Source organism: Lissotriton vulgaris, chromosome 5, assembly GCF_964263255.1.
Source record: "Lissotriton vulgaris chromosome 5, aLisVul1.2, whole genome shotgun sequence".
Taxonomy (NCBI): domain Eukaryota; kingdom Metazoa; phylum Chordata; class Amphibia; order Caudata; family Salamandridae; genus Lissotriton; species Lissotriton vulgaris.
In genome coordinates this window covers 103,500,726-103,524,981 of record NC_141693.1, presented here as the reverse complement: position 1 = coordinate 103,524,981, position 24,256 = coordinate 103,500,726, and the positions used below count along the sequence as shown (strand labels likewise).

The following is a 24,256-nucleotide window of genomic DNA, read 5'->3' as shown; positions in this document are numbered from 1 at the left end:
TTTGGACTGGGTAAGAGTGGTCTGCTTAATTCAGACACTCTGTTCATCACCACCCCCTTTTCTGAATCGTTTTTGGCCACTATAGGTGTGGCAGGGTATACTCAGACATGAGTCCCTTGCTCACTGCACCATCAGGATTCAAGCAAGCCGGGCCGACGACGGCTGAAATGCCAGAAACCGGTCCCCGGAAGCTTGTCTCCTTTCTGGTGAAGAATTGGCTTGGTAGTTTAGTCTGCCCTGTTCCCCTGATGCACTGGGCCAGGGACAGACTGATTTGCATATAGCCAGGTTCTGAGCTGGGATGGTGCAGTGAGCTAAATAACAGTGATGGATCAAGCCCTGATCTTTGGACTGGGTAAGAGTGGTCTGCTTAATTCAAACACTCTGTTCATCACCACCCCCTTTTCTGAATCGTTTTTGGCCACTATAGGTGTGGTAGGGTATACTCAGACATAAGTCCCTTGCTCACTGCACCATCAGGATTCAAGCAAGCCGGGCCGACGACGGCTGAAATGCCAGAAACCGGTCCCCGGAAGCTTGTCTCCTTTCTGGTGAAGAATTGGCTTGGTAGTTTAGTCTGCCCTGTTCCCATGATGCACTGGGCCAGGGACAGACTGATTTGCATATATCCAGGTTCTGAGCTGGGATGGTGCAGTGAGCTAAATAACGGTGATGGATCAAGCCCTGATCTTTGGACTGGGTAAGAGTGGTCTGCTTAATTCAGACACTCTGTTCATCACCACCCCCTTTTCTGAATCGTTTTTGGCCACTATAGGTGTGGCAGGGTATACTCAGACATGAGTCCCTTGCTCACTGCACCATCAGGATTCAAGCAAGCCGGGCCGACGACGGCTGAAATGCCAGAAACCGGTCCCCGGAAGCTTGTCTCCTTTATGGTGAAGAATTGGCTTGGTAGTTTAGTCTGCCCTGTTCCCATGATGCACTGGGCCAGGGACAGACTGATTTGCATATAGCCAGGTTCTGAGCTGGGATGGTGCAGTGAGCTAAATAACGGTGATGGATCAAGCCCTGATCTTTGGACTGGGTAAGAGTGGTCTGCTTAATTCAGACACTCTGTTCATCACCACCCTCTTTTCTGAATCGTTTTTGGCCACTATAGGTGTGGCAGGGTATACTCAGACATTAGTCCCTTGCTCACTGCACCATCAGGATTCAAGCAAGCCGGGCCGACGACGGCTGAAATGCCAGAAACCAGTCCCCGGAAGCTTGCCTCCTTTCCGGTGAAGAATTGGCTTGGTAGTATAGTCTGCCCTGTTCCCATGATGCACTGGGCCAGGGACAGACTGATTTGCATATAGCCAGGTTCTGAGCTGGGATGGTGCAGTGAGCTAAATAACGGTGATGGATCAAGCCCTGATCTTTGGACTGGATAAGAGTGGTCTGCTTAATTCAGACACTCTGTTCATCACCACCCCCTTTTCTGAATCGTTTTTGGCCACTATAGGTGTGGCAGGGTATACTCAGACATGAGTCCCTTGCTCACTGCACCATCAGGATTCAAGCAAGCCGGGCCGACGACGGCTGAAATGCCAGAAACCGGTCCCCGGAAGCTTGTCTCCTTTATGGTGAAGAATTGGCTTGGTAGTTTAGTCTGCCCTGTTCCCATGATGCACTGGGCCAGGGACAGACTGATTTGCATATAGCCAGGTTCTGAGCTGGGATGGTGCAGTGAGCTAAATAACGGTGATGGATCAAGCCCTGATCTTTGGACTGGGTAAGAGTGGTCTGCTTAATTCAGACACTCTGTTCATCACCACCCTCTTTTCTGAATCGTTTTTGGCCACTATAGGTGTGGCAGGGTATACTCAGACATTAGTCCCTTGCTCACTGCACCATCAGGATTCAAGCAAGCCGGGCCGACGACGGCTGAAATGCCAGAAACCAGTCCCCGGAAGCTTGCCTCCTTTCCGGTGAAGAATTGGCTTGGTAGTATAGTCTGCCCTGTTCCCATGATGCACTGGGCCAGGGACAGACTGATTTGCATATAGCCAGGTTCTGAGCTGGGATGGTGCAGTGAGCTAAATAACGGTGATGGATCAAGCCCTGATCTTTGGACTGGATAAGAGTGGTCTGCTTAATTCAGACACTCTGTTCATCACCACCCCCTTTTCTGAATCGTTGCAGGACCTTAAGATCTAGTAATAGTTCTCTCCTCACTCCTCTCAGAGTGCACACTGTCAAAAACGGGGAGAGATCTTTTTTCTTTTCTTGCTCCCTCTCTCTGGAATAAACTGCCTTTATACTTACGCATCATCTCTGATCCCAACTGCTTTCGTAGGGAGTTAAAAACATGGATGTTCGATCATTAGTTTGGTTACTTCTCTTTTTGTAGCCGATAATCCTGAGTTGTCAGCAAGCACCATGAGACTTTCGGGTGATTTGCCCGCTAAACAAATGCTCCTGACTTGATTTGATTTGAAGGCAGTAACAGAAAGGGGGTAGAACTAAACACAAGCACAACAGACAAGGAGCTAGCAAGGAAGAGTGCTTAACAGGAAAGGAAGGAAATCATAGGCAGAAAGCAGGTAACAAACATACAAGGTAACAGAAGCAAGACAGCAGAATGGAAAGACAGCAAATTACAACTGGAACCAAGGAAATGGGAAGACAGGCAGGGACTGGAAAAGGATATACAGAAGGGGAGACTACACAGGTATATTAGAATAGTGCAGGCTAAGGAATCAAGATAACAAATTAGCATAGAAGGCAGTGCTGGGGCAGGAACAAGAATTGAGCTAAGGCTCAAGCGTCAAGGTAGCACTGCAGACAGTGCTGGTTCAGGAACAGGCAATTACTAAAGCTTCAGGAGTCAAGGTAGCACTGCGGGCAGTGCTAGTTCAGGAACAGAGAATTACTAAAGGTCCAGGAGTCAAGGTAGCACTGCAGGCAGTGCTAGTTCAATGAAACAGGAAATAGCTACAGCTCAGGAAACAAGGAGTCAAGAGAGCACTGCAAGCAGTGCAAATCAGGATCAAGAAATAGCTGAAGCCCAGGAACAGGAACAAAGAATAACTATAGCTCAGTAACTCTGGAAACAAGGGAGCACTGCAGGCAGTGCTAATTCAGGCACAAGGAATAGCTATAGCTCAGGAATCAAGGAACAAGGATTGACTATAGTTCAGGATTCAAGGAATTTCAAAAGCAGAGGAAAAAAGGATCGGTCTCACCGGCATACAGCTACAATGACCAACACTGGGCTGAAGGGAGCTGGGGCTTAAAAGAGCTCACAGTATTCATGGGCATCAGTTGTGAGCAGGCTAACAGCAGCCAGTCACAGGTGAGCTGAATTCTTCCACTGATCCTTGGCCTGCAGGGGTGAAGACAAAGCAGTGAGCAGGGGATTATAGGTAATGAAGTTTCCAGCATAAGCAGACTGGCTTTCACAAAACCCGGCATAGATTGGGGATTTATGTCAATTCCTAAATGATGTCCAACTGCCTGGAAGTCAGGATATGCATACAGGGGAGTGTGTGGAAGCATATTAGAATACTGAAAAGCCCCACAATTCGGCCCCCTGGTGGTGGGAACGGAAGCACAAGGAGTAAATCGTGACAGGGCATAACCAAGTTGTGATGCAGTGAGTCATCTCCCAATTGTGAATCTGGTGTATAAATATGGATTTTGTGTACATATATTTATGTATATATATATATATATATATATATATATATATATATATATATATATATATATATATATATATATATATATATATATATATGTATGTATATATACATATATATATATATGTATGTATATATATATATATATATATATATATATATATATATATATATATATATATATATATATATATATATATATATATATATATATATATATCCACACGAAACAGGAACACCATTAAATGAAGCCCACAGGGAGTTGTGAATCAGCTTGTTTCTTTATTTTTTGCAGCTTGATGACAGGCACCCTCACAAGGAAAACAAGTCCAAAGTTCAAACGCCATACGCGTTTCGGGAGATTATATCCCTTCCTCAGCAGCGTTAGTTCTTGAGGGAAATGGAAGCACAATTCTTGGCGCACACCTTTATTCGCACACCTGCCTCAGTGGGCGTGGTCATTTGCATGGCCTTCTGGAATGTGTAGTGCTGCCTTGTGATCCCAAGTGGGTGCGGTGGCATTCCCCCACAACTTGCGAACAAAAGAAAACCACAGTGGGTCGACGTGCAGTACTAGCGGCCACTGCATGATTGAAAACCTCACAGACATAAATATCCACCACCCCCCACACCTCTTTGTGACAATTCTTCACTTTTTCTTCATTTTTATATTATTGATAACTCTTCATTTCACACAATTCCATGGATTTAAATCATTTAAAAAAGATATGTATGTTTCAGGTTCACATCTCAGTTTTTAACATTGAAAATAACATATCATCCCTATAAAAATGAAGAAAAAGTGAAGAATTGTCACAAAGAGGTGTGGTGGATATTTATGTCTGTGAGGTTTTCAATCATGCAGTGGCCTGATTAAAATATTTGATAGAAAGGGTATTCTCTGAATGGGACTAAATATGTGTGCAAGCATGCAGCCGTTAGGCTGCAATTGCCGATACACGGCAAGATTGAACCTGAACTGGTTAAATTAATGTCACGATTTACAGATTGCGACTGTCATTAGGACTATGATTTATTTAGATCACACTCTTGAACCCGATTCAGAGAATACTCACTAAATAACTTCTGAAACAAGAGGGGTTCATTAAACGCGACCATAAAATCTGGTCGCACAGGCCGATACACGACGAAATGTCTGATAAAATCATGATATTGCACAAAGTTGTGTTTAAATGCTATATCAAATAGGGGTATTGCAGCCTATATAGACATTTTAAGATGGCGCCACTTTAATGTGGTTGAGAATGAGCCCGTCCTCTATGTTTCCTACCAATTTTGGTTTTTGTTTTAAAAATGGAGGCGCGTAACTCACAGTTGTAACACTGACGAAGGGGCGCTGTCCCGAAACGCGTTTGTTAAAATAAAGAACTGATTGCTGCATTATCTGAGCCCGGGAGTGCTGTGTCTTTGTCCCTAGCCCGGCCGGGCATGGGGAAAGAGGATTGGAGCCGTAATTTTTAAACGCGGTACACCGCCGCGTTTGAAACGGCACCCGACACGAAGAGTGACCCACTGCAACGGTGTAAACTGGAGCTTGGATATATATATATATATATATATATATATATATATATATATATATATATATATATATATATATATATATATATTCTACCACCATGCACAAGTCGATATTTATTTTTATATATATATACACACACACACATTTGCAATCATCTGGGGCATTGATGTGAGTTCCACACACTTTCATAATGCAATGAATGTCCTATGACGTGGGTTGTTCATTACTGTCCAACTATCTTGAGTGCCGGGTCTGATAAGATCCAAGTCCACTAGATGTGGATTGATGTTGTGGTCTACACAACAACGATACAATACATTCTACGCTTTTTATTGTTGTAATTGTTGATCGAGAGAAATCCAAGCATCTTATTACGCAACTGCTGTTGGGAACTGTTCATTACCATAATAAAAACATTTAAAAAAATTCTCTTGCCAATTTAATCGCCAAATGTCATTGCATTAATTAAGCATTCAATGGTATGTTTGTCCTTATGACAGTTTCCTCCTAGGAGTTTACATTACATTATAATAAAGCCATCCTGGAGATCCGTGCATTAGAAGTGTCTGAAAGCCACTTGCAGGGCACTTCATATTGATGTATATAATTTATTTTATTTTTGTATTATTTCAGATATTTTTGGAAAGGAGAAATAGAGGAAGCCACGGAAATAATATTAGTAAGTGTCATCCTTGTTCTCCTATGAATTTTTTTTGTTTGATTTGTAATATGTTAAATTAGGTAAATGTGGTCATAATCCGTAAAAGCGATATGCTACAGAAAAATCTACATTTGTTATGCACTAAGTTGTAAAACTTGTTGACCTTCCTCTCTAATTCGCTGTTTTTCTTCTCATTTTGTCTGGTCCATTCTGTCACCAACTGTAAGCTTCTTCGTACAAAGGTTTTTACCGTGATGCAATGTACAATGTTGGTCAAAGAACTCTACTTCTGTGCTAGTTACTATTACCCAATATCAAAAATCAGGTCTAAAGATGATTTTTATTTTAAAGGAAAACAGATTTTCTATACTGAACCCCTGACTAGGACCTTGTCCCAGGGATTGTCTGTCAGAATAACGTTAGCAAAAGATACGGGCTGATATAAATATTGTACTACAGGATATGCTAAGAGGCTACCCAATATTCCAAGGAACCTGGGCGATAAATATGGTGGCCCAAATACATAGCTGCCAACGTTTTTGATTACTATGTGTGACATTTTCATAATTTCAGTGTAATTATCAGTGACATTTCAACCCCTATGAGTGACACTTTCTCACAAGTAAAATGAAGCAACGAAGACGAGGTAAACATATAAATATCAAAAATGACACCCATTTGAGCAAAGAGAACCTCTCAGAAGATCTTGAAACGGATGCAAAGCACGAGAAATGGAAGGAAACTAACCTCGCATCGCGACCATTACATCGCAGATGGCTTCACACCGCATGCTAAGACGCCGCATGCTAACACGCCGCAATGACTTTTACATCGGCAGACATTACATCGGAAATGACACGAAACGCTTTTACATCGGAAGACAATACATCGGAAAACGATGATTTATGAACAGAATGATTTATGGCACAAATATTGAAAGCACACAGACATGACATCGGAAATAACACGAAACGGAATGATGATTTATGCCCAAACAATTGCAAGTACACGAAACGGAATATTAATGAGCATAAATGATTATGATTTATGGCCCAAATATTGAAAACACACAGACATGACATCGGAAATGACACGAAACGGAATGCGGAATGATGATTTATGGCCCAAACAATTGCAAGTACACGAAACGGAATATTAATGAGCATAAATGATTATGATTTATGGCACAAATATTGAAAACACACAGACATGACATCGGAAATGAGCAAGTACACGAAACGGAATATTGTATAAAAAGAAAGTTATTATAAATATACGGAGTGTACAAACATTGTTTATGTTTGTTTTTTATTGTTGCCGTGACAGCAGGTTCGAACATTAGTCCCCGGCAGCTATTTTTTTGTTATAGTTTTATTGGCCGAAACAGTACTTGAAGCATGCTTTAAATGTGCTCGTAAATCATTTATGCTCATAAATATTATGTGTCATTTGCGATCCGATGTAATGTCTTTTTGCGCCCATAAAACATGTACATTGTTTATGTGTCAGCAGGTTGTAACATGAGTCCCCGGCAGCAAAGTTGTGCTTTAAATGTGCTCGTAAATCATTTATGCTCATTAATATTCCGTTTCGTGTACTTGCAATTGTTTGGGCCCTAAATCATCATTCCGTTTCGTGTCATTTCCGATGTCATGTCTGTGTGTTTTCAATATTTGGGCCATAAATCATAATCATAATCATAAAATTTCATTTTCATGCCTGCATGGGTGGGGTGGATCGGTTGCTGGGTGCGTGAATGGGTCACTTGCTGGGTGCCTGATGGACTGTGTGGGTGGGTGGGTGGATGGATGCGTGGGTGGGTGGATGTATGGATGAGTGTGTGGGTGGATGGATGCGTGGGTGGGTGGGTGGATGGATGCATGGATGAGTGGGTGGGTGGGTGGGTGCGTGGGTGAGTCTGTGTGGATGAGTGTGTGGGTGGATGGATGCGTAAGGTGTCATATTATTCACGTAATTTTTGGTAGCATAATTACGCTGAATTACAGCAAAGTTATGTGAATTTACGTGGCCGTACGCAATGACCATATCCCAGCATTTAGAAATATTTTATTAATGCAAAATACACACTCATGTACATAATGGGCCAAAGGATCCATTTTCATGTTCCTGTGCTCCTGCTGTAGGATTATGGTGACAAATTCCTCATAATCAGGCAAATGGAAGTAATTGCATATGTTTTGGTAATTTCACGTCGAAAGAGTTACATGAAATTGTCAAAATTACTCAGATTACTCCTACATAGTTACACTTTCGCACAGACCGAATTTTCAGTTCAAATTAAAGAAATAAAGGAAATGAAAGCCTCCTATACTCATTAACCTCCAACATTGGTATTTGCCCCATTGTTTCTTATACTAAGGTGATTTATGAGTCAATAATTGTCACGTGTGGACTGGGTCTCACGTGCCAACTCATCTTCTGACACACCTTCATTACTGTCTTTATGAAATGTATTGAACATATGTCTGCCAGTTCATAGAGGGGTTGCAGATACAACAGTACAGTGTGCTGTCATCTTATGAATGTATATGTACTTATTTATTGTTATTTTAAAATCGGGCAATAAGTTCACATGTGAGATAATGCATATACCCCTGACTCCATGCTATATTATTTGTTATGCCTAAATATAAACAATGTACATGTTTTATGTGCGCAAACATTCTAAGAATAACTTACTTTTGATACCAACAATGATTTACGGCCACATAATGGACAACGATGTGGTCTGGGGGCACCGCGCACAACTTTGGTGCCGGGGACTCATGTTCGAACCTGCTGTCACGTCAAAGAATAAAAAAAATTTGGTGCCGGGGACTAATGTTCGAACCTGCTGACAGCTACCGAACCTTAGTACTTCGCATCTATTTCGAATTTATGAGTGATATTACATGTCAGAGGCAAAGCCATGTCTGCTTCAAGTACTGTTTCATCATTAGCTCATCATCAGAGACAGCATTACTTGCTTCCTTAATTAATTTTTTCACTAGAATTAATCATTAGAATCAGAAAAACGTGTTAAGCACAAGTGGCAAAATTCCTCCATATGGCCAATAAAACTTTCAAATCTAAACCTGCTGTCACGTCAATAAAATAAAATAAAATTGCTGCCGGGGACTAATGTTCGAACCTGCTGTCACGGCAACAATAAAAAACAAACATAAACAATGTACTTTTTTTAGGGTGGCCAACATTCAAAGAATACCTTTCTTTTTCTACACTCCGTATATTTAGAATAACTTACTTTTTATACACTGCGTATATTTCATTTTTATGCCTGCATGGGTGGGGTGGATCGGTTGCTGGGTGCGTGAATGGGTCACTTGCTGGGTGCGTGAATGGCTGGGTGGGTGGTTGGGTGGGTGCGTGGATGGATGCGTGGGTGGATGGATGCATGGATGAGTGTGTGGGTGGATGGATGGATGCGTGGGTGGGTGGACGGATGCATGGATGAGTGGGTGGGTGGATGGGTGGGTGGATGCATGGTTGGGTGGGTGGTGGGTGGGTGGACGGATGCATGGATGAGTGGGTGGGTGGATGGGTGGGTGGGTGGATGCATGGTTGGGTGGGTGGTGAGTGGGTGGGTGGGTGGATGCATGGATGAGTGGGTGGGTGGGTGGGTGGGTGGGTGGGTGGACGGATGCATGGATGAGTGGGTGGGTGGATGGGTGGGTGGATGCATGGTTGGGTGGGTGGTGAGTGGGTGGGTGGGTGGGTGGATGGATGCATGGATGAGTGGGTGGGTGGGTGGGTGGGTGCGTGGGTGAGTGTGTGGGTGGATGGATGCGTGGATGAGTGTGTGGGTGGATGGATGCGTGGGTGGGTGGATGGATGCATGGATGAGTGGGTGGGTGGGTGCGTGGGTGAGTGTGTGGGTGGATGGATGGATGGATGCGTGGGTGGGTGGACGGATGCATGGATGAGTGGGTGGGTGGATGGGTGGGTGGATGCATGGTTGGGTGGGTGGTGGGTGGGTGGACGGATGCATGGATGAGTGGGTGGGTGGATGGGTGGGTGGGTGGATGCATGGTTGGGTGGGTGGTGAGTGGGTGGTGGGTGGGTGGACGGATGCATGGATGAGTGGGTGGGTGGATGGGTGGGTGGGTGGATGCATGGTTGGGTGGGTGGTGAGTGGGTGGGTGGGTGCATGGATGCATGGATGAGTGGGTGGGTGGGTGCGTGGGTGAGTGAGTGTGTGGGCGGATGGATGGATGCGTGGATGAGTGTGTGGGTGGATGGATGCGTGGGTGGGTGGATGGATACATGGATGAGTGGGTGGGTGGGTGGGTGGTTGCGTGGATGGATGGATGCGTGGGTGGATGCGTTGGTTGGATGCGTGCGTGGGTGTGTGCGTGGGTAGGTGGATGGATGCATGGATGAGTGTGTGGATGGATGGATGGATGGGTGGGTGGAATGTGAGAAGTTGACCTTCAGGCTAAAATCAAGAGGGCATGTGAAGACAGCTGTTTTACCATATGCAATCCTGTAATATCAAATAAAAGGACACCACACACCTTATATATTATAAAAAAATATGTTTTTATTACTATTACTTTATTACCTTTAAACAAAAGAACAGTTTTACATAGGAAAGTTGCACGTTTATGGCATTACATTGGTTTGGGATCACTGAAATTTATTGAAGATCATAACAACACACAAGGTTAACGGGGAAACCGTCTAAATTTTTGGTCGGGGAAGCCATATATATTTTTATCGCATTACGTTCAATGTATATCACAGAGATAGATACTTTGGATGTAGGACATTACTAACATATTTGGACTCGAATTTACACTGGGGAGAATGATGCACTCATTTTACGTCTTTCATTCTTGTTGGGAGTAAAACAGAAACGTCAACAGAAGCCTTTGCATCAAACAATGACAGTATTTGTTATTCGAGGATTTTTGTGACATAGGCAGCAAGGTACACACATTGTTAGTGAAAGGAATTCAGTATATGTGCCAACGAAGCAAGGTAGTCACTAACCACAGACAAGGGGAAAAGTTTTAGTGCTGCCAATAGTCGAGTCGACATTTCCTTTGTGCGCTGTGAAAGCCGTGGGTTTAAATTACATGCTAAAGATTGTGACATTCGCAGTTCTTGGTAGCTTTGCTCCTTTCGCAAAATCTCTACAAAATGGTAAAAATTAGGGTGCGGTTTCCCAATACTCGTGTTCAAAGAGTTGTGCCAACCCTCTATGGCATTGTTAGTCTTTGCTCCTCCCTCTAAGCAGGTCGAGTAGCAGTTCCACCAGTCCACAAGAAAACGTGGTTTCCTCCGGCGACCTGACCTGCTTAGATGGCCAATCCATGTGTCTTCAAAATAATTTAAAATTGGTGCCAATTTGTCTTCGTTTGCTATAAAGTACTCAGACTCAGTAATCGATGTGTAGTACTCGTCTACACTGTGAGGAGTAACAAAGCAAAGGGCAGTTAGTTTTTTAAGCTCAAACTGGAGTTTGCTGTCAGACGCATAATCCTCAATGAGGGATGTTTTTTGTATTTTACGCCAAAACGCCTGAGAAAAGTGGAAAAAACATCCTTGAATTTGGGTATCCAGGTACAATTTACTTATAGTATTGAGCATTGGTAATTCAAAGTCCATGATGACTTTTCTCGGACTTTTGTTTGCCATTTTTGATTTTAAGACTGACAAAAATTCAGTATATGTTGAGGATTGTTTGTCTGGCAGCAAACTGTACACTAATGGAACTACTGTGGTGTTAACATAGCCGTGAATAGTGTATATTTGGGTGAAAGGGGTGGGCGTACTTTTAAAGGTACCATCCATCATCCAAACATCACTGTTCTCCAACCTACTTAGATTACGGGGGGTACTAAAGATTAAAACACGCTTTAGAGCATTTTCATTGTCATATAAAATAAACGGTTCATTTGCAACTGTCAGAGAAAGTTCACGAGGGATTGTTATGTCAGAAAATTTTCGTGGTGTAATGCGCGTAGGATTAGTAGCCTGTTTCTTACGTTGAATTATCCGACGCAAGTTTGGAATAGCGGGCATGCTACTAGCAACATGTTCAGGAATGGTTTGGGATACCTCCCTTAAAATAGCAGCGCACGGGTCATTGGAGTTGCCTGCAATCTGTTTCATTTCATTTATTGATTCTCTCACTTCAATTGCAGTTGCAGAGGCAGAGTGGTTATGGTCGGTGGTTCTTAAAACAGAGTCACCCAGAGTAACCGCTCGGCCTCTGCATTGCTTGGAGTAATATTGGACACACTTCCAATGACCCCTTGGCTCAGAATTTCTCTCCTTACAGTATATATAACCAGTGTGCTTTAGTAGACGATTTCCTCTGCTGGAAGTGATGTATTTGGCCATGTTCGGATCCGACATTTCCTGTTAAAAGAAAAACAAGGGGAATCATTGACAATACACGAACAGGAGCTTTAATTTAGGTTGCAAGTCGTAAAAGGTGTACACTGTGAATAGGGTCAAAATGAAAAAAAAGAGAATCATTTAGAAGACAGAAACAGGATCTGTCATTTAAGTTCGAAGGTGTAAAAGGTGTACACGGTGAATATGCTCTGTACACTGGACTCATCACTTTGTGCACTATCTTGTTTGCATTGTCACAATATATGTTGCTCCTTTGGGCACGTTCTAATAGTAAAATACAATTAATAACTGCCAATCCTTTGAACTGCTGCTGTAAGGAAGGGTCACCACTACAAGGCTATGGAATGAGAATGTATATCTGAGGGTGCACAGACAAAATATCGAGTATTATAGTGTATTTATTATGTTTGATTATTTATTTTTCATGTAATTTAATTACATATTGTCTATCCAAAACTTTCCCTACTGTTGCACTCTCTGGAGTGGGAATAGTAATTGTTAGTGCTACGCTATCCAACACTTGCCCTACTGTCGCACTCTCTGGATTGGGAATAGTAATTTTGACTCATACGCTATCTAAAATGTATTTAGCTTTTTTATTACTATTATGTTTTTATTAATTTTTATTTATGTGAATATTTAATGTTAATAAATGTCTCAGTCATTTCTTAACTTTTTATTTGTTTGTAAGTTACGACAATAATTAATTTCGAGTTATTATTAATGAATCGTATATTATGTATTATATATTTAATAATATTAATTTGTATTACATTATGTATTTTTTATAAATATTATAGTAGATTTTTAAATATGTTTATTCCATTTATAAGTATTATTTTGGGAATATTACAATTTTATCCTATAGAAAAAAATATCTATATTTTACAAAAAACGATATTTTTGTCATTCTATATTTTATTTTCCATATATTTGTACTTACCTTGTTGGGGAGAGGATTCCTATATTTTTGACTTCGATATTTTTGTTCCGATATTTTTTTATATCGATATTTTTGTTTTCGATATTTTGTCAGACATTCATATCTGAGAGCAGGAGACTTGTACCACTAAATAATACACTACTGTATGCATTCCTGTCCACGCTAATAGACCCCAAGCAGGCTCTCTCCCTCTTGAAATCGCCTCAGCTTCAAGAGGCGTTAGTACACAAATATTTAACTTATAGAAATTGCTTGGGTGTCCCAGAGGAATACTCCTCAAATGCCCTGCAGCCAATCCGCCTGGGAAAGGCTTGGGGGGATTTTTGCAAGACCCTAATTAATATCTGGCAGAAGCATCGCTACATCCATTGCCTAGGCAAGACCTAAAAACAATGATTGGCATTGCATCAATACCCCTACACATTTTTGTAAACACTAGAAAATGCAGCCGGACATGAGCATCTACTAAATTAGCCTGCCAAAAACATGGCTTCACTCACACTTTATGAATGTTAGCTCTTTTACCTTTTTGGACACTCTGCTCTGTAACTTTGCGCTGACACCCACACAAACGTAGCTTGCCTTACAACTCGGTGAACTTTCAGACTCTGTAACAGAAAGAAAATAAATGCATTTGTTATCATATTTGTTTTTTTTGGGTAGCGGTATCGGTGGGGCTGTAGCATTAAGGGCAGTGTAAATGGGGTTAGAGAAGCTGACGACACAGGGATTCTCTAGTGGCAGGAGCTTGAGGGGGCTGAAAACGTGCACGGGCGGAAGATAAGGGGTAGAGACATAAAAACAATGATTTGCATTGCGTCAATACCCCCACACATTTTTGTAAACACTAGAATAGCCTACCAAAAACATTGCTTCACTCACACTTTATGAATGTTAGCTCTTTTACCTTTTTGGACACTCTGCTCTGTAACTTTGCGCTGACACCCACAAAAAAGTCGCTTGCCTTACAACTCGGTGACCTTTGAGACCCTGTAACTGGAAGAAAAAAATAGAAATTGCGGTTGAATTATTAGTTGAGTGTTTAACTGCAAAAAATACATACATCCACCCACCCATCCACGCACGCATCCAACCCACGCATCCACCGAACCACGCATCCATCCACCCACCCACGCATACATCCACCCACCCATCCACGCACGCATCCAACCCACGCATCCACCCAACCATCCACCCATCCACGCATACATCCACCCACCCATCCACGCACGCATCCAACCCACGCATCCACCCATCCATCCACCCATCCACGCATACATCCACCCACCCATCCACGCACGCATCCAACCCACGCATCCACCCAACCACGCATCCATCCACGCATACATCCACGCATCCAACCCACGCATCCACCCAACCACGCATCCATCCACCCATCCACGCACGCATCCACCCATGCATCCACCCATCCATCCACCCACCCCAGGCAATGGCCTTGTGACTTTGACTGAGCTATTTAGCACTAAATACATTGTAAAACGCATGTGGAGATTTTATTGTGTTCATATTTAGTTTACTGTACTGTACTGTACTGTACTGTATTAAAATGCTTGTCTGTCAGTAAGTGACCAAAGGCTCACCCAAAAAACTTTGGAATGGAGTCCAGAGGGGTTAGAGTTTTACAATCAAATTGCATAAGTCAATAAAACTGATATCTTTTTACAGTCGAGTTATCACAGCTTTTGAAATAAATCACATTCTGCAGCAGCGCGAAGAAAGCTATTGGCGTGCGCTGCCAAGCTTGCTGTTAGGCACGGAGTTTCACGAAGTTTCCTTTTCACATTCACACATCCCTTCTGCCCTGCCCTGCCCTTCTAAAACCTCTGCTGCAGTTACTTCATGTGCGAGGAATATCACTCAAAAACACATTCGAGCGCATCGTATCCTGAATGCCTTTCATGACTCACACCCAAAAAAAACAGGACCCAGGTTCGTGTCTTAACACACAATATGTGTAGCAATTGCGTGGTTAGTAAATAGTAAAGGGCAATTCCGGTGCACGAGACAAGGATCCTGGCTAGGGGGGCCGACTGCCATGAATGCAAATGCGGGACGGTGAGTGTTAAGAATCCGGACAAAGGTTACACATCATGACAAAATGTAATTAGATTTGGGGGAAAAGGTACGTCATATAGACACATCAGAGCGCAAAGAGCTGGTTTAACGCTCAACAATATTTTCTGGTCACTTACTTGCAATGGCGGAGGACGGGCCGCTGGGACGCTGCACTCACGTCTGGCTAGCTGGACGAAGAACTGCAAAATGGATGGAGGCATGGGGGGCGAGTCCTTTTATACCACCCCAATATGTGTTATCGACATGTAAGGCGAAGCACTTTAAAAAGCCTGCAATTTATTCAGATATTATTACAAATGTAATTAACACAACCCCCAAAAATATGCAACATGTGCAAACATACCATAGAAAGCGAAGATTTGGCGTTCAGGTGAGGGGGGTGGGGGCCAGGGCATAGAGGCGGGTTCTCGCAGCCGACTCAAAACACCGCGTTGTTTTGCCATGCGACAAGATGGACTGCGGGGTAAAGTACGGCCCAATAGAAATCAACGGGATCGCGTTGCAATAGCATGCGAGGTGAAAACACGCGATGTGATGGACTCGGCGATCAAAAACATGCGGGGAAAAAGCGCGCGATGTAAATGTGCGCGATGTAACGTCATACATCCCTGGCAGGCTCCTGTCAAGTACTGTGTGTGAACTTCTGTTCAATATTGACAACGCTACAACTGCTAATTCAAAACCTGGTACAATTGCCAAAAAAATGTAGCAGGGACAGATTAATAATACACACTTCAGGGGGCACTGTGACGCCCCCTTACTTGGCGAGGCTCTGTAGTATTCTCTGTTAGAAGATTCCTTTTAGAATTGTTATGTTTCCTTGGTCCTTTAACATTCTGTATCTGGGGGTTGGTCGGACAGAGAAAGACTTCAATGTATTGTGGATGTATAAGCTGTTACTGGAAATAAACTACTTCTTTTCATCAATCCTGTTTCTGGATTACTTCACACTCTTTGCAGCAATTCTGTTACGGGCCGCCTCGTGGACTGAACAACTCCTACTGCGAGCGTGCCGCGGCCTTTCACCGTCTTCTCAGTCAGACACTGTGACTGACCTCTCAGCGGTAGCTGAAGCACAGTGTGCTGGGCTCCACTGCCAGATAGCCGTGGTCTGTGCTGGGGCCGTCCAGGTCCGTTTATCGCATTGCGGCGGGGTTCAGCTTCACATACATTTAAAAAGTATTACTACGTGCAGCCCTGCCCTCCCTCCAATAAAATTGCAGCCACCCGCTCGCGCCACCACAGCAGGACATCCGACCACGCCTCCTAGTTTCTGCGCTGCCGGTGTCAGAAATTGTTACAATGTAGCTACTGCAGTTCCGCTAACCCCAATAACTTGCTTGCTGGGAGCTGCGTGCACCCAATGGCACGCAGCCACTCAACCAGCGTTTCAGTCTGTGAGGCATTAGTAGCAGTCCTGCCGTTAACAGATAGCCGACACGCAGACCAGGCACTATCCCTATAATGCGTGACTTTGCATTTCAGTACGTTGATGCGGACCACCACACTGAAATGCGTTAGGTTCATGATGTGTGATACTTGGCAGGGATGCAAATATCGTTTTGAATATTATCGGTCCAATGTGTGTAGATTTTCAATTATTAACTCCAATGAGATGGTATTTTTCTAAACAATACTTAGTACACAATATTTCTGTCTAACTTTATTTTGGTTTCAATACTCCAGTACAATGCCATCCAAGCAAACATAAGTGCCACTCATGTATTACGAACAGTTCACTACTTCTGTGAGGTCTGCTTTGCAAGCCAGGTGTAGCCAGCCTGCTGCTAATATTTAAAACCAAGTGCGCGGTTAGCCCCTCATAGTTTGGTTAGATGGCCTCCTGCACCTGTTATCAATCAATATGTGTTAATAGGGTTTCAGTGTCAATTTTGTTTTTTTAAACATAGAAATTATATAATCTCGGTCAAACGCCTATGACGTCACTGCATTTGGTATCTTTGTTCTGCTGCCACTTGGTTTTATCTTGCAATGTTGTCACTGAGTGCAAATCCACCCTTTAAGCATTACTTTTTATTTACTTTTTCTAAATTTAGAGCTCGTTTTATAAAGCCATTTGTTCCAAAGGGCCTCTTAGTTGCAACACTTTGAAAGTTGGAACACAGGGTCAAATATATAAAATAAACATATTTGTTTACTTATGAAAGGGTTATTTATTCAAAGTGGAGATAAAGATTTGCTAATCCGGATTAAGATGCACCTCTTTTACTTAATCTCATCCCGAAAACACCTGGAGGGGCGTGGCCAGGCTGTGGACACCAACATGGCTGGCCACTCCCACTGTCACACCTGCAGTTCAACACAAGCACAGTTGCATGGACGATAAATCATTGTAAATGCTTTCTGCTAATCATGAAGAAGCTGGCTGTATTTTATGGGTTGCACTTTAGTTTTTTTCAGAATTGTAGTTCGTTTCCTTTTTTAATTTAATCTGCTAGAGAGTACATTTTTTCGGGGTCTACGGCAAAATATTTACACTGCAGTTTTTCTCAGATGTCTGTGTATGCAGTAAGTCTCCTGAGAACTTTGGAAACCTCTACTTCTATGCAACCAGGCATCACAATATTTTTTATATGTAACCATATCCTTTATTCATATCCAAAACATTTTACATTTTGCAATAACATCCAACATAATTATATATAACAAAGCTGATTGTTTGAAAGTATGCCTGTAGTGACCTCCAGCTCGGTAAATGGGAAAAATAGTGATTCCAAAATATAGACAAACCAAAATATCGAGTCCAAAATATAGAATGGACAAAATATCGAATGGACAGAAGATAGACATCAAAAATATAGTTTTGAAGGTAAGTAATGTAATATCGATTTTAAAAATATAGACAGTAAAAATATCGAAGTACATAATATAGTTTATTAAAAATATCGAATTTTTAATAATATCGAATTTTTTAAAGTGTTTTTTTATGTTGATATATGTGTGAAAAGTGTATATATTTTTGTAATTTATTTTAAGTAATTAATTTTATGTTATTTAATTATTGTGTAATTTAATTCTGTTGTGGGTTTATAGGGGAATAGGGTGGGAAGTAATTTAATTATAATTAATGAAATATGTTAGTTAATTAATTGGTATTTATTTAGAAAAAAATGTTAATTATTTTTAATTGGTAATTAATTAATTCTTGATTTATAATTATTTTTTATTAATTGATTAATTGATAATTATGTGAATTAAATTAATTCATTTTCTGTAGCGGGTTGTGGGTTTATAGGGGAATAGGGTGGGAAGTAATTTAATTATAATTCATTAAATATGTTAATTAATTAATTGGTATTTATTTTGATTACATTGTTAATTAATTTTTAATTGGTAATTAATTAATTCTTAAATGATTATTTTTTAATTGATTGATTAATTGATAATTATGTGAATAATATCAATTTAATTTCTTTAGCGGGTTGTAGGTTTATTGGGGACTAGGGTGGGAAGGAATTTAATTATAATTAATTAAATATGTTAATTAATTTATTGGTATTTATTTTGAACAAATTGTTAATTACTTTTTAATTGATAATTAATTAATTCTTAATTGATCATTAACTTTTATTAATTGATAATTGATAATTATGTGAATTATATTAATTTATTTTCACTAGAGTGGGAATAGTAAAATTTATCCCTATGCTATCCAACGCTTTCGCTACTGTTGCACTCTCTGGAGTAGGAATAGTAATTTTTACCCCTACGCTACCCAACACTTTCCCTACTGTTGCACTCTCTGGAGTGGGACTAGTAATTTTTACCCCTACGCTATCCAACGCTTTCCCTACTGTTGCACTCTCTGGAGTGGGAATAGTAATTTTTACCCCTACGCTATCCAACGCTTTCCCTACTGTTGCACTCTTTGGAGTGGGAATAGTAATTTTTACCCCTACGCTATCCAACGCTTTCCCTACTGTTGCACTTCCAGGAGTGGGAATAGTAATTTTTACACCTCCCCTATCCTACGGTAATAATATTGTGTATTTTATATTAATAATATGTTAATATGTCACTACTGTGTGATCAATGGGTCGGGGTCCAATACTCTAGTAGCAACATGAACCTAGACGACTAATGCCTATATAACGATCGGTAACACTACATATAACAACTAGTGTTATTTCACAATAAGCGATAAAATGCACAGAAAGGCCTCCCTATTTCTTATAAAACAGAACACTGTTACTAATATTCTTTAAATATACAAATAACAAGTTACAAATACATTTGTTGTGTAGATTTGCCCATTTAAAGATGGCGACCAAAGCGGGAAAAGTTTATCCATGAAAAACAATTACGGGGACGGGACTGGATTGACCAATGGGCTAGTTCTCCTTAGAATATAAGACGGTCCCAACAATGGCGAACTCAGCTTGGAACCAGCCATGCCGAGACGCTGAAATCGAACGACTGACATTACAGGTGAGAGATGGGGTTAGGAGTGTAGCGAACATCCATTCTGGGCTCCCTAAACCTAACACTAATGGATGAGTGGGGGTCAGCAGTGCTAGTGAGTGCTTGGTATACATATAAGTAACTTTGGGTTTTCATATTGGTACCTCCATGGGTTTTCCTTTAACCCTTGGGGGAGTTTAATTAGTCTAACTACCCGTACAGACGGAAACTGTAGTGAAATCATGTGGAGTGCTTTTTTTTAAAATCTGCTCGCTCTTTCATGCTAGCTAGAATAAGGATGTCTTTTTAGTCTGTGAACCCTTGATCTTCATTACCAGCATAGCTTGAGACGCGCTATTGGCATTGGAAACTATGATATAGGGCAGGATGACCCGCTATAATGATAATATGATACAGCATGAGAGGACTCAAATCTGCTAAAATATCTGAAACAGCATGAGAGAATTAAGATTCTTTTATATATACATATACGTTGCACTTTTACCCTACTGATCTCTTTTTAACTTGTGAGCATGGACTATTATGATTCTGGACTTTCCGGTTGAGAAGGTCCTATAGCATAAAGGGCAAATGTATAGCAGATTGTGTAAATAGGAATATATGATGGACTTAGTGTCTATTCTTTACCATCTAGCACTGTACCCACCTCGAACAAATACAGTTAGGGACGGGTATCCACTGGAGTACCAGAACTGCTTCTTGGACAAAATATACAAAGTCCGCAATAACGTGAGAAGACAAGGGAGGAGCGGTTCTTCATAGAATTTTAAGGTATGCCCAACAAGGGAACTAATGGATGATACCATAGGAAAATGTTAATAGAATATAGACATAGTGCAAAACAAAAGTTTTTATACTAATTTTCTATACTGATTAGAATCATACCGGAATGAAGAAAAGATCTGGAGAAATACTAGTGTGATCACAGAGGGAACTCTCATACGCAACACAGCGAAAATATCTGCAGCGGTAAGAACCACAGTCTTGATAGCATACCCTTCTTTGTCACTTACAAATAGGAGAAATATGTCCAAACTATCACTCTAACTTTCGCTCTTTGCCCCCATGACCCCAAGATGACCCCAAGCTACAACCCGATAAAAACGGGTTAAAAGGAGGATGGTCTATTTTGAATGTGAGTTGAGAAAGTTATGATACAAATGTCAGAAAAGAGACAAGACGTGATGTATAGTGTTCAAATATGTTATTTATGTATACATAACCTCTTTAGTCTTTCTTAAACTGAATGGTATAACAAGATGAAAATTTGCGGAATGTACTCCTTGGAAAAAGGTTATACAAATTTACAGCCAGCATTGGTGCATTCATTTCTACCTATGAAGGAAAAACAGTGAGACTATACAGATTCTTCTTACTTACTCATGAATGGGAAATAGTGATGTTGGCCCTATAAATGTTTATGTTATTGTAAAGTGAGAGATGGGTTTTTCCTCTACTGACGTTAACTCATCTCTCCCTGTGGGGACCCCCCTTTTTTTTTTTAAAAAAAAAAAAAACTATAGCTGTAAAACTACAGTGTGATCTCATCATATGTCTTGTAATCATCATGTGATCTCATCATATGTTTTGTACTTTTCTTCACGGCCTTCCATGCAAACCCTCCCCCTTCCGTGGCAGAAACCGCTTAGAAAAGGACTTTTTATGTATCAACAAATGTTTCACTGATCAGTCTTTCCCTGTTATTTGGCTACTGTGTCTTTTTCTTGTTTTCCCTGGTCTCAGGGAAATTTGTGTTCTACAAAGAATCTCCATATGATGTAATGTCAAATGGAAAAATCTGTACAGGCTTGGCTATGCAGGAAACTGATGGGAATATTTGTTTTTTATTGTTTTTTCAGCCCTGAAGAAACTCCTTGGTAGGGAGTGAAACGCGTTGGCTGAACTCGATACATATTTTATTGATGTACTTTTTAGCTGGACAAGGATAATAAAGAACATTTTTCTACTTAATTCTTTTTTGGACTTTCATTTTGGTGCGCCCCCATGAGTATCTAAAAAACCATTAATAATATGTTAATATATATATATATATGTTTAATAGATATGATTGTATTTTTTTTTTTATATAAGTTAAATTAGTTATTTAATATTTTTAAGGTAATTTAAGTATATTTTAGCTACTTATTTTTAATATTTTTTTAATTTTACATTAATTTGAACAAATCCGATATTTTTATAATGTATATATATATAAACAATATTTTGGGGTCAATATTTTGGTACTTACCTGTTTGTAGATAGGAATTCAATATTTTGGAATCTATATTTTGGGTAGTCTATATTTTGTACCTCGATATTTAGTCAGTGATCCCTGCAGCACACATCATTTTTGGGACGCAAGAGGATGAGTCTGCGTCGAGATACAGTGTGAATTAGAGGGTGAAGTGGTTCTGTCACGTCTGAAAAAAACGCACTTTGAGAAGAAGGATTTGTAAAGTTCTTAGACTAACACCAGCTGGTGGATCATGCACATCATTTAAATCTGTAAAAGAAACCGGCGTGGCTTGCGCGCCGCTGCAGTATGGCGGGTCGCGCTTGAGCTCCGTGGCAAGTCTGGCCCGTTGAGCTGCTTTCTCCGTGTTCAGCTGCCCATACCGGCGGAAAATACACCATTCGGCACCGGAACATGAGGAGCGCTGCCTGAAGGTGTTTTTATGTGCGTCTGGCCCCCGGCTGCATGACTTCTGCTGATTTCCTCAGAGGCGCTCGTTTACCTCACGAGCGGCCGCCATCTTCCCGCTCTTCGCGCTAATCTCTCTTCTCCTCAGAAGCGCCGCCTGGGCTACAAAATTGCAATTTGTAGTGGATGTTCCTTTCGTCGTCATAATGATGCCTGCAATTGGTAACGTTTTTACTTTTTTTTCTGCTGTATCTTTGCTGCTTGGCTGGTGATTAAGCTGTCCACGCATTGTTTCTCTCAGGGCAGCTTTCTCATGTGGGTATAATCTTTTTCCTACGAGCTCATTACTGTGCTCCCCTGCGTTTTTGTAGCTGTGTTATTTTTTTGCTACTTGTCTGCCTTGCATATAAGTCCGCCGCTGTTCATATTTTAGCGCCCATTGAGTTCAGTGTGCTATATCTATATTTTTTATGGTATAGTCTGAGCAGTTTTTCCTCTCTTTTTTTCCTCAAGTGGTTGTGCATTTTTTCTGGAGGGTGCTTCTTTATGGCTGCAACTATGGGGCGTTCTTCGACCAATAAAGACTCAAAGGATGTTGGCACGTCGTTGAAAAGGCTTAAGTCACTGTCTCCTACGCCTGATCCTCCTCAGTCAGAAGCCGCTTCAACGCTGGACACAATCTTAGCGCGCCTCAATGAAGTACATGATATTGCGCAGTCCACGAAAACAAACACGGATTTATTACAAGTGGAGGTGGCTGCTATCAGGAATGACTTTAAGGCCCTCTCCGTGTATCCGCGACTGAATCACGAATTAGTTCTGCAGAGGATGGTATACAAAAACACTCCAGATCCCTCAACCACTTGGAGCGCTCCATGGCGGCATTGCGCAGAGACTTAACTGAGCAGGAGGACCGTAATCGTAGATCTAACCTACGCATTTTTGGTCTGCCGGAAGATTCAGAGAAGTCATCTTCATCTATGATAGAGTTCTTATCTCATTGGATTCCGGATACCTTACAAATTTCTTTCCACAGAGACTTTGAAATTGAAAGAGCACACCGTGTTCCTACGTTTCGGTCTAAGACAGCTACCCAGCCGAGAGCAATCATTTTTAAACCATTGCGGCATCAGCATACTGAACTGATTTTATCTCATATGCGGAAAGCTAAACAAGTCTTTTGGGACGGTCACAGGATATCCATTTCTCAGGACTTTGCCAGGGATACGGTTATCAGGAGGAAAGGATTCCTGAATCTTCGAAAACGTCTTTCTGAGATGGGTATTCCCTTCTCGTTTTCTGGTCCATCGAAATTCCGCATCACTTATAAAGGACGTTCTAGAATTTTCGAGGAGCCGGCTGATCTAACTACCTTCTTGGACAACCAGCTGGAGATCGAGATGGAGATTCAAAAAGCGACTTCACAGGTTCCTGGTGCCTCGGGCACTTGAACTGTCTCCTTCTTTTTCTCTGGATGTATTTTTCTGTAGTATTGGTCTCCTCTTCTCTCCTGGTCAGCTTCTTGGCCGACCTTAACTCCCATGGATGTTCATGATATTTTTCTGTTTTTCTTGTGTTCCCACTCATGTTTGTTCTATTCTTCTTTCTGGCTTCCACAATTGTTCGTTCCTTTTATAGCTCTCTTTCTCTTGGTACCTCTTAGTATCTCTTTACTGTTTTTCTTCTTCTTTTATCTTCCTCCACTTTCTCCTGCTTGTTGTTCTTTATTCTTTCTCTTTTAATCAACTTATTCTGTATCTCTCACTTGTCTTCAATCATTCTTGTTCCAGCTAATTTACATGTCGGTATATCCTTCTGACAATGTTCATCCTAACGTTGCCCATCTTTCGTCCATACTGATATCGTTTTTCTCATTTTTCCTTATATTCAACCTACC

General features: G+C 41.2%; 1 protein-coding gene across 2 annotated transcripts in view; it reads left to right on the top strand.

Annotated features, from left to right (window-relative positions):
* The window catches only part of LOC147710298 (protein CutA homolog), a 308,574-nt gene that overhangs the window by 226,643 nt on the left and 57,675 nt on the right, over nt 1–24,256 (top strand). For both annotated transcript variants that reach the window (XM_086920995.1, XM_086920994.1), the window contains exon 4: nt 5,821–5,866. In XM_086920995.1, the coding sequence (XP_086777121.1) occupies nt 5,821–5,866 (46 nt within the window). The remainder of the gene's footprint in view (nt 1–5,820; nt 5,867–24,256) is intronic.